The sequence below is a fragment of the Melanerpes formicivorus genome, unplaced genomic scaffold (genome assembly GCF_026170545.1).
Source record: "Melanerpes formicivorus ecotype bairdi unplaced genomic scaffold, bMelFor1.0.p_v2 SCAF_8, whole genome shotgun sequence".
Classification (NCBI taxonomy): domain Eukaryota; kingdom Metazoa; phylum Chordata; class Aves; order Piciformes; family Picidae; genus Melanerpes; species Melanerpes formicivorus.
This window is the reverse complement of record NW_027142360.1, coordinates 9,803,299-9,813,513: the sequence shown is the minus strand read 5'-3', so window position 1 is coordinate 9,813,513 and position 10,215 is coordinate 9,803,299. Positions and strand designations below refer to the sequence as shown.

Genomic DNA, 10,215 nt, shown 5'->3' with positions numbered 1-10,215 from the left:
CCAGGGGAAGTGTTTGCCCCAGGTTTTGTTGTTTCCTAGGGCTTTGGTGCCTTCCTTGAGGTTAGGGGAAGCCCTGCCCTCACTGACTGTCCCAGTCCCAGACCTCTCCTGCTGTTTGGCACATCTATCTGTTATCATCAGGTAATAGATTTTACATCTGCTCTTGCTGCCTTCTCAGTGTTACACACTAGCACAACTCTCTTGCTCAGGAATCCTCCCAGGGGCTATTCATAGGGAATAGACATTTTCTCTGCACAAGCAGATGACTTCCTTCTGTAGAAGGTGCTTCTAAGAGAAGCACTCTCATTGAGGGGAGGTGCTTGGAGAAGTTGGCTGGAATAGTCCAGAGCAAATTCAGTGTGATTCTGTAAGTCTGGATGGCTACCTGTGTGCGAGTGTGTGCCAAAGCTGCTGCCTCCAGACCTCACCTATTAGCCTAGCTACAGCAGCTTGTCCCAGAGACACCACAAGAGGTGAGGTCCCAGCAGAAAGCTGCTCTTTACCTCATGATTCAGGATTACTGGTGAGTCCCTGGTGAGGTGAGCCTGGCCTTTGAGATCACCCATTTCCAGCTGGCTTAGTTAAGTGGGCAGTAACAACCAACCCAAAGCTACAGCTTTGCTTCCTCCCAAAGAGCAAGAGGAACCTAACCACTGTTTAACCTCACAGTGATGTGAGGATGCTTACACTTCCTCCAGGTTCCATTTAGATGACTTGCTTTTGTCAGAGACACTTTCCTCCTTGGATGGTTCTTCCTGTACCTCTGCAGGTGATTCTGACTGCTCAGTTCTGTAAGGAAGCACCAACAGGTCCGTCAAGCACTCAAGCTGACAGAGCTCACAAGAGCTTCACTTCAAAGCCTTGACCAGGTGGTGGACAGTTGAGAGCTCATTAAAGACAACCCGACCCACCCTGCACACCCTTCAGAGAGGGCTGCCAGTGACCTTACTTTGTTTCAGGGTGCTCCTCTTCATACTCTGCCCAGGAGTAGGTGCTCATGAAGCGCTGCAGGGAGGGACGCTTCTCACTTTGCTTTGCTCCTAGTCGCCCCCTGTCACATTGTCAACAAAACCTGACTTAAATTTCCCCATCAGAGAGACAGCCTGAAGTGGGAAATTCTGCCTTCAACAAATCAGTTGACTGGAATTAGAAAAGGTTAATTTACCTTTTTTTGGATAAACCCTCAAAGCCTTCAATGCCAGCTGCCTGGTTTTCATATTCTAGTTCTAATGCAAGACAGTCAAAGGAATTACAAACCCCACACTTGCTGTAACATTTAGTGACAAAGGCTCCGTTACCTCCTGAGGCATGTGGAATTGAGGTGGAAGAGGAGGGCAGACTGAGACTGGAGACCAGGAACAAATTCTTTCTAGTGAGGCAGGTGAGGCCTGGAACAGGTTGCCCAGGAAGGGTGTGGATGCCCCCTCCCTGGGGGTGTTCAAGGCCAGGCTGGATGAGGCCTTGAGCAACCTGGGCTAGTGGGAGGTGTCCCTGCCCATGGCAGGGGGGTTGGAACTGGATTATTTTTAAGGTGCCTTCCAACCTAAACCATTCTGTGAGCAAATGTTATTTATTACACATCAAGATGCTCCCATAAGCTGCTGAATGTAGACAGTTTGAGCTGGAAATTCAACCCTACACAAAACCAAGGCCAAGTAACTTTACCAGCTGCTGGATCTCCTGTGGAACTTATCACTGTGTTCACCTCCATCAGGCTCACGGAGCTGGCCCTAGAGGAGAAGTTTGACACACTGCACTGCCATGCTTCAGCTGAGCCAGTTTTGAGGAGAGGAAGCCAGTTTGGGGGAGTCAAGTCCCACCTGGGACCCCTCACTTACCAGCTGCAACCCAATGCCTGCACTTGCCACACTCCTGGGCAATGCTGCAATGCTAACTCTTCGTAGGGATGCTGGTGGCTGTACAAAGAAGAGGCATTACCAACTCTTATCAAGGAATGATTGCATTACTCACTGGTCACATAAAATACTGCTATTTTTAAACAAACTATAGAAGAAGAGTGACACACTAAAGATTCAGATCAGAAGCACAGCCCAAGCCATATTCTGTAAAGCTGTGCCTCTCCATACCATTTGATTTTCCTCTCCCAAGGATCTGAGGCGAGGCTGGCTGCACAGCTGCCACCCAGATACCCAAACTCAATGTGTCTGAACTGCCCCAGTGGTGCTTACAGGAATTCCTACCGGCACCTTGAACTGCTCCCATCTATTTTTCCCCTCTTTCCATGGCCTTTTCTGTAACCCCAATGAGAAGGCTGGGGAGGGACTATTTAGAAGGGCTTGTGGTGATAGGATGAGGGGCAATGGTTTGAAGCAGGAGCAGGGCAGATATAGGTTAGGCATAAGGAGGATATTCTTCACAATGAGAGTGCTGAAATACTGGAAAAGGCTGCCCAGGGACGTGGTTGAAGGCCCCATCCCTGCAGAACTTCAAAATCAGACCTGATGTGGCCTGATCTAGTTGGAGGTGTCCCTGCTGAGTGCAGGGCAGTTGGACAAGATAACCTAGGAGGGTCCTTTCCAACCCCATGCACTCTGTGTGCCACACACGACCAGCATTTCTTAACCACTGCTGACAACATGGTCATGTCAGGTTCTGTGAACAGTCTCCTAAGTGGGACCACATGCAGTTCCCCTAAGGTGGTGGTGGGAGGTAGGGGTGAAGGAAAACTGTACCCTCACACTTGATGACAGCAGCCCATATCTGACACAGACACACATGTAGCAGAGCACCCAGCACAGGACAAAGCAAAGCACTTAGACACTTGACATTTGGTATTAGTCTGCAAGGGGTATTACCTTAAAGTTAAAAGGATTTGATAGCTTTTTATTTGTAGCTTCATCTGTGAAGAGATCAGACATCAGAAAGGGTCACAGCAATGCAGTAAGCTTCATCTGAAACTAAAGGTCTGACTTGTGGCAGTACTGGTTCAAGCAAAGAGGGTATCAAGGTGCTCTCCAGAAGCAGGACTAAGATTCCTATTGCACTAGGTAATTTGATGGCATTCACACGACACATCCTCTACAAGCACCAATTCCTATTGTTACCACTAAATGCATTCTTCTATTACTGAGGCAGTGTCCTCTTTAGCAGTCAGGAAGGAACAGACTCTGATGCAGAAGGCTCCTGTAAGGCTTTTACCAGTCTGCATGGCTGCTGCTGCTGGTTTTAACCACATGCTCTCTTTTTCAGAAGAATTTCATGCCTCTCTGACCAAGCCACAAGTGTACAGCACCATCTGAAAACCTCACCACACTCTCTGCTTAGAGGGGCAAATTCAGAGCCCCTCTACTTAGGGAGTCCATAATTCTTCTTCAGAAAAGAGCAGGAAACATCTACAGAGAGCAGTCAAAACTCAGCTACCTAGAAACAGCATCCAGGAGTGCTCCAGCGTGAGTGAGTAGCCAAAGTTAGCTGCTCACAAGGAAGAAGATTATCTCTACCACTTTCTGAAGTCCAGCACACTGCTGCATGCTGGCAGTTTCCCTCTTGCAGCAGGAATCACAATTGTTTGCACACAGAACGGCTTTCAGGGGTTGCTTTCTAGTTTCAGGAGATTGGTTTCTGATGATGCCAGGAAAATGCTGGTTTTGCACACCCCCCTCCCCCTTATTTTTAGGCAGTCATGGAAGCCCTCAGGAAGGGAAGGGTGTGCCTGGCAGACTGTAGTTACCTCGATCTCCATGAGCAGTGAAAGATCTCTCATTGTGGAGCAGGACCTGTTTCAGCTCCTCGAGCTCGGCGTGTTCCTTGGCGTACATGCGCTTCAGGTTCTCCACGTGCTGGATCATGACTTCCACAGCCTTGCTGACTCTGCTTTCCTAACACAGCAGGTGTGACACCAGTAGTTAGGGAAATGCATCATGTTTAGTTTGACTCCCCCCTCCAGCCCAGCCCCTTAACCATCTGCTCTCCTTTCACTGTGATGCAAGATCCTCTCACCTCTGTCCACCCTCCTGCGGTTACAGCCTGCCTCCCACCACAGGCCTGGCTCACACAGGTCTCATTTCTTCAGTCATTGCTCTTCTGCTACAATGTCTTAGTCTGTTTTCTGAACCCTTGCAACTCCTCCTCATCTCTTTTTTGCTCTACAGTCCCAGCTGCCACCATGCCTTTGCAAGCACTGCCAGGGCATGCATTCAGGCTATGGCATCACACACAGTTACACAACATTTGAGCAGGCCTCTGGAAGTGTTCATAAGTCTAGTTTAATAAGGCACAGAATTACCATGAGAGCATCAAGAGTTGGTAGCACACTGCATTCTTGTGCTCTCTACTGCATATATCCCCCTCTGATGCCAAGTTTTCCCCCTGTATTGTTGTTTGGAGTGTTCCTGGTTGCAATCAGGACCATGTATCTTCTTGTGTGGTTTATGCACAGTGGCAGTGCACTGCAGCTGCTCTGGCAGTGCCTGGATTCCTCATAGCAACACAGTGCTGGGGGAAGAGGAAGCCAGGACTAAGCTGTCCTGGTCAGTCTGCATTACCCCTAAGAGATTCCCAACTCTAATTCTGGCATCAGAAGCCTAGCCAACAGGTGCTGCTGCCCCTTTACATCTAGAGGCTTCTAGCTCTGTACAGAACATTCACATGGCAACAGTTACCTGGTTAATAGCTCCCAGCATCTCTGCTCTGCTGGCAACTCGGGCTGCATACTGGCTAAGGAACTGCAAGCTCTTCTGCAGCTTCTTAATTATCTCCTGTGCTTGGTTATCTTCTTCACACAAAGAAGCTAAAGCCTAAAAGCATAATGGTAAGAGACCCCACGTGGGCCACCAGTAAAGAAGAGTGAACCCAGCTGATGACGCTGAGGAGTTGTGCCCAGGCCCAAACAGTCACAGCATCCTACACCCTCCATCAGTGTAACCTGGATACAGACCTCAAGTGGGCAGAGACTTCATCTTGCCTAGCAAAAAATCAGCTGAAGACATGGTCCTGCCCAGCAGCTGTTTGACAGAAAATTCCACCCACCCCAGGCACACAAAACACTTGGCTGAAAACTAACCCCCAGGGCAAAGTGTTTTAGATTTCAAGTGCACCACTTAAGAGCTTCATTCAGATTTGCTTTAATGTAGTACACATTCTAAGGTGGGGGGGGGGAGATGATAAAAAAGAAAGACCCATTTAAACAGCACTTCACCCCATCCCCTGGCCACCACCAGCCTCTACCACCCCCTCCCTCCCCCCACCCCAGCAGCCCTGGCCACCACCAACCTCTACCACCCCCTCCCTCCCCCTCCCCCCAGCAGCCCTGGCCACCACCAACCTCTACCACCCCCCTCCCTCCCCCTCCCCCCAGCAGCCCTGGCCACCACCAACCTCTACCACCCCATCCCCCTCTCCCCCAGCAGCCCTGGCCACCACCAACCTCTAACATCTTCAGAGCATTTGTGATCTCCTTTTTCAGGTTTTCCTCAGCCAAGTCTCGGGACCTTTCTTCAAGCCTTACTCTCTTGTCCAAGGTAAACAGGTCACATTTAAAACCTAAAGACAACCTCAGAAACTCTGCCTGTTGTGGGAGAGGAAAAGGTTTCAGAACAATCCAAGTGATGCAGGAGCTTTTGAAGTAGATGTGGACATGACATTTAGGACTGCAGCCCCGTGGACAGATACAGAGCAGCAAGCAAGCATGGGCCACTTGCCCTTCAGTAGATATGGGGGCAGTCATCTGCAGGCAGAACAGGTGAGATCTCCTGGCAGCAGGCACTGTGCCACCTCTCTCTTGATAGAATTGTCTTAAGTGGGCACATTTTGGCTGGGAGGAGGTCACACTGTGCTCCTTCACACTTGCAAGGAAACATTTCAGTAGTGAGAAATCTCTGGTTCAGCTTTACAGATTTCTGCCTTTTCCCATCTCACAGCCCCACAATTCCAATAGGGCTTGGACAGCAATTTCAGAAGCCAGCTGAGAGAAAGGCAGCTTAAGCTACTCAGCAGCATTCTCACTACACAGGACAAGGTATTAAGTAGGGCTCACCTAAGAGCAGGACAAGATATTGGGGCTCACCTATGAGATCTTTCTGTTGTCAGAGATACTTAGGTACAAGCAGTTCAGACTTACCTCCACTTCCTTCTCGTTAGGGGAGTCACTGTAGGATAACAAACAGCAAACATGTAACATCCTGCAGCTTTAGATTCATCCCTGCAGGTGAACACTGGAAGTCAAAACACTTACAGCTCATTTGGCTTTGCTTTATCTCCTTTAATACCACCTGCAAGGTGTGAGCTCCCTGAGAAGAGAGGAAAAAGTTCTCAGACAAAAGTGGAGCAGCAGCCCTCCAAAACCAGCTCTCAAAGGCTTCTAAGCTCCAACAGAAAACAGTGCTAAAGATTGCCAGTGTTAAGCTCCTGTCAGTCAAACCTGAGCACTTCAGAGTCTATTAGGCTTAGAGTGTCACTAAGAGCCCAGCACTGTAAAAAGCCCCCAAAGTCAGCTCTTTGGTCGACATCAGCTGGACAATGAGTACAGGAATGGTTAGTGATAGGTTTAGGATGTTAAATGACTTACTGTGGCATAGCTTTTAACGAGCTTCAAGGGCAAAGAGGGAGGTGACCAGAAGAGTGGGGATGCCTAAGCATGGTTCAGTAGAAACATCTTTCTCATCCCTATTGTCCCAAGCTCTTGCTAAGACAGAGGATACTGCTTTAGAGGTATTTGGGAAGGGCAGACACATCAAAACTGATTCAACAATCCCAAATCCTCTGAAATTGCTGAGAAGTTTCCCCGCTTTTCTAAAGGAGGATGGAACTGGACAGATCAGTATCTACTGAAATCAGAGCAGCAGGGTTTACATCACAGAACATTAGGGGTTGGAAGGGACCTCAAGAAATCATCCAGTCCAACCCCCCTGCCACAACAGCATCACCTAGAGCAGGTCACACAGGAACACATCCAGGTGGGTTTGGAATGTCTTTAGAGAAGGAGACTCCACAACCTCTCTGGGCAGCCTGCTCCAGGGCTCTGGCACCCTCACAGGGAAAAAGTTTCTCCTTCTGGTCATTTGGAACATCCTCTGCTCCAGCTTGCACCCATTGCCCCTTGTCCTATCATTGGGCACCTCTGAGCAGAGCCTGGCTCCACCCTCCCCACACTGCCCTGCACATCTTGATCAACATGAATGAGGTCACCCCTCAGGCTCCTCTGCTGCAAGCTCAAGAGCCCCAGCTCCCTCAGCAGGGAGATGTTCCATTGACTTCAGCATCTTTGTGGGTGTGCTGGACTCTCCCAAGCAGTTTCCTGAGGTCCTTCTTGAACTGAGGAGCCCAGAACTGGACACAGTATTGCAGATGTGGCCTCAGCAGGGCAGAGTAGAGAGGGAGCAGAACCTCTCTGGACCTACTCACCACACTCCTAATCCACCCCAGGATGCCTTTGTCCTTGCTGGCCACAAGGGCACATTGCTGGTTCATGGTCACATTTTCCTTCTCTCCACTACTAACCCATTTTGGTTGCTACTTGCAGCTACTATTCCTCAAACCAAACCCCTCTCATAATAATTGGAGTGGGGCAGGCATCAATCTGCAGCTACTGACACAGTTTTTGACCCAGAGAGCCAAGTCCTGCGCTCCAGTGACTCTCACAAGTGTGTGACAAAACAACTCTTACCTTTCCTGCTGGGGACTGGAGCTGCTGCTTCCTTGCTCTGCTCTTCAGCACCTTTCTTTTCTTGGTCCACTTCCTACAGACATGTCAGAGAATAGGTAAATCAGGGGAGGAGCCACACCACCTGCCTGCAAGAGGCCTGTACCCTCCTGCAGGATTTCTTCTGTCACTGCTCAGGCAAACCAGTTGTGTTCCACTGGCTGCAGGACTCTTACCAGGTCTTGCTTTAAAGCATTTTGAAAAGCAGGTTTGTGTTCTTCTGTGACAGAGCAGAATTCCTCCTTCTTGAGCACATTTGCTCCTGGAAGAAACATTTCCAAAACCAAATGTAATAATAAAATAGAGTAAGTCCCCAACACCCCGTGGGCCAGCCAATGGCCCACAGGGCCTTGGACACAGTCCCCCACAGCATCCTTCTGAGCTGGAAATGTGTGGATGGGATGGGTGGACTGCCCAGTGGATAAGGAATTGGTTGGATGATCACATCCAGAGGGCACTCGATGTCCAGATGGAGACAGGTGACAAGTGGTGTCCCTCAGGGGTCTGTACTGGGACCAGGCTGTTCAAGGTCTTCATCAAGGATATCAACAATGAGATTGAGAGACCCTCAGCAAGTTCTCAGACTATACCAAGCTGAGTGGTGTGGGATGGCATCCAGAGAGACCTTGACAGGCTGGAGAGATGTGCTGAGGAAAGTCCCATGAGGTTCAACAAGGCAAAGTGCAGGATCCTGCACCCAGCTCAGGGCAATCCTACATACCAATCCAGGCTGGGGGATGAGATTGAGAGCAGCCCTGCAGAAAAGCACTTGGGGGTGCTGCTGGATGAGAGACAGCTATGAGCACTTGATGTTCAGAAGACCAATGGCAGCCTGGGCTGCATCAAAAGCAGTGTGGCCAGCAGATGGAGAGAGGTGATTCTGCCTCTCTGCTCTACTGAGGCCTCATCTGCAGTGCTATGTCCAGTTCTAGTGCCCCCCACATAGGAAGGACATGGACCTGATGGAGAGGGTCCAGAGGAGGGCCATGAAGATGACTGGGGAGCTGGAACACCTCTCCTATGGAAACAGGCCTGTTCAGCCTGGAGAAAAGGTCTCTCCTCAGCCTCCTCTTCCTTAAACTAACCAGCCCCAGCTCCCTCAGCCTTCATCAGACTCATTTTCTGGGCCCTCCACTAGCTTAGTTGCTCTTCTTTGCACCCCCTCAATCTCCTTGTCTCAATGTGCCTACAATTGAACACAGTCCTGGGGGACAAACCCCTCCCTACTCCAGCTGGTCACACCATTGCTGGTACTTCTGTCCCTGCTGATTTCTGCAGCAGCCCTTTGTAATCTGACCTGTCAGATTCCCAAGCACCTTTAGAAAACAGAGGTCAGGTATCAGCAAAAACCACAAGAGGAGAGGCATCAGGGTGTCTGCTCTAATACTAGAAACCCTTTCTATGCAGAGCTGTACAAAGGGCAGCAGGCTCCTCAGGTTTTACAGCTGTCTGGAACTCTGCTTTGCATATTGTTGCCCCATTGCCAAAGGCACCTAGACAACATAGGAAAATGAGCAGCAGAAGCAAATGAGCAAAAAGACAATAGTCTTTACAAGGGGGTTGAATTAGGTTTTAGGAAGAGAGCACTAAAGAAACAAAATCAAAGATGAAACAGTGACAAAAGTCTTCTACTGAGGTAGAAGTTAAAGAATGGTTGCAAGCAGGGATGCACACATCCTGTGCTGCTTACTCAGATGTGCTTCTCTACAGTACAGTAAAGACACTGTGCACAGTTACTCCAGGTTTGTCTTGCTTTTAGTCTTTCAGTGAAAGAAGCACCATCAGAGCTGGTAAGAACAACTCCTGGGGATGTTTATGGCTATAGCAAAAGACAGAGCCATGATGAATACGAGCATGGTGGATTAGAAGAGGTGTAGTTAGTACAAGAGAGGTTTTCCTCCCCATCTGCTCATCCTGGTGAGGCCACATCTGCAATACTGTGTTCAGTTCTGGGCTCCTCAGTTCAAGAAGGACCTCAGGAAACTACTTGAGAGAGTCCAGCACAGAGCCACAAAGATGCTGAAGGCAGTGGAACATCTCCCTGCTGAGGAAAGGCTGAGGGAGCTGGGGCTCTTGAGCTTGCAGCAGAGGAGCCTGAGGGGTGACCTCATTCATGTTGATCAAGATGTGCAGGGCAGTGTGGGGAGGATGGAGCCAGGCTCTGCTCAGGGATGTCCAATGACAGGACAAGGGGCAGTGGGTGCAAGCTGGAGCAGAGGAGGTTCCAAATGACCAGAAGGAGAAACTTTTTCCCTGTGAGGGTGCCAGAGCCCTGGAGCAGGCTGCCCAGAGAGGTTGTGGAGTCTCTTTCTCTGGAGGCATTGCAAACCCATCTGGATGTGTTCCTGTGTGACCTGCTCTAGGTGATGCTGTTGTGGCAGGGGGGTTGGACTGGATGATTTTTTGAGGTCCCTTCCAACCCCTAACATTGTGGTTTTGTGAATAGGCCTCAGTGTCTCACCACCCTCACTGTCAAGAATTTCTTCCTGATCTCCAGTCTCAATCTGCCCTCCTCAAGCTTCAATCCATTCCCTCTTGTCCTCTCACTACCAGCC

The 10,215-nt window shown here is 49.6% G+C and overlaps 1 protein-coding gene across 1 annotated transcript in view; it reads right to left on the bottom strand.

The window, feature by feature from the left end:
* Positions 1–10,215, bottom strand: part of IRAG2 (inositol 1,4,5-triphosphate receptor associated 2) — a 50,704-nt gene that overhangs the window by 1,080 nt on the left and 39,409 nt on the right. The window contains exons 28-39 of the mRNA XM_068141969.1: positions 7,837–7,922; positions 7,625–7,697; positions 6,194–6,248; positions 6,080–6,107; positions 5,387–5,527; positions 4,623–4,757; positions 3,692–3,839; positions 2,817–2,860; positions 1,839–1,916; positions 1,666–1,730; positions 950–1,051; positions 688–789 (exon numbers count right to left, since the gene is read on the bottom strand). Of these exons, the coding sequence (XP_067998070.1) occupies positions 688–789; positions 950–1,051; positions 1,666–1,730; positions 1,839–1,916; positions 2,817–2,860; positions 3,692–3,839; positions 4,623–4,757; positions 5,387–5,527; positions 6,080–6,107; positions 6,194–6,248; positions 7,625–7,697; positions 7,837–7,922 (1,057 nt within the window). The remainder of the gene's footprint in view (positions 1–687; positions 790–949; positions 1,052–1,665; positions 1,731–1,838; positions 1,917–2,816; positions 2,861–3,691; positions 3,840–4,622; positions 4,758–5,386; positions 5,528–6,079; positions 6,108–6,193; positions 6,249–7,624; positions 7,698–7,836; positions 7,923–10,215) is intronic.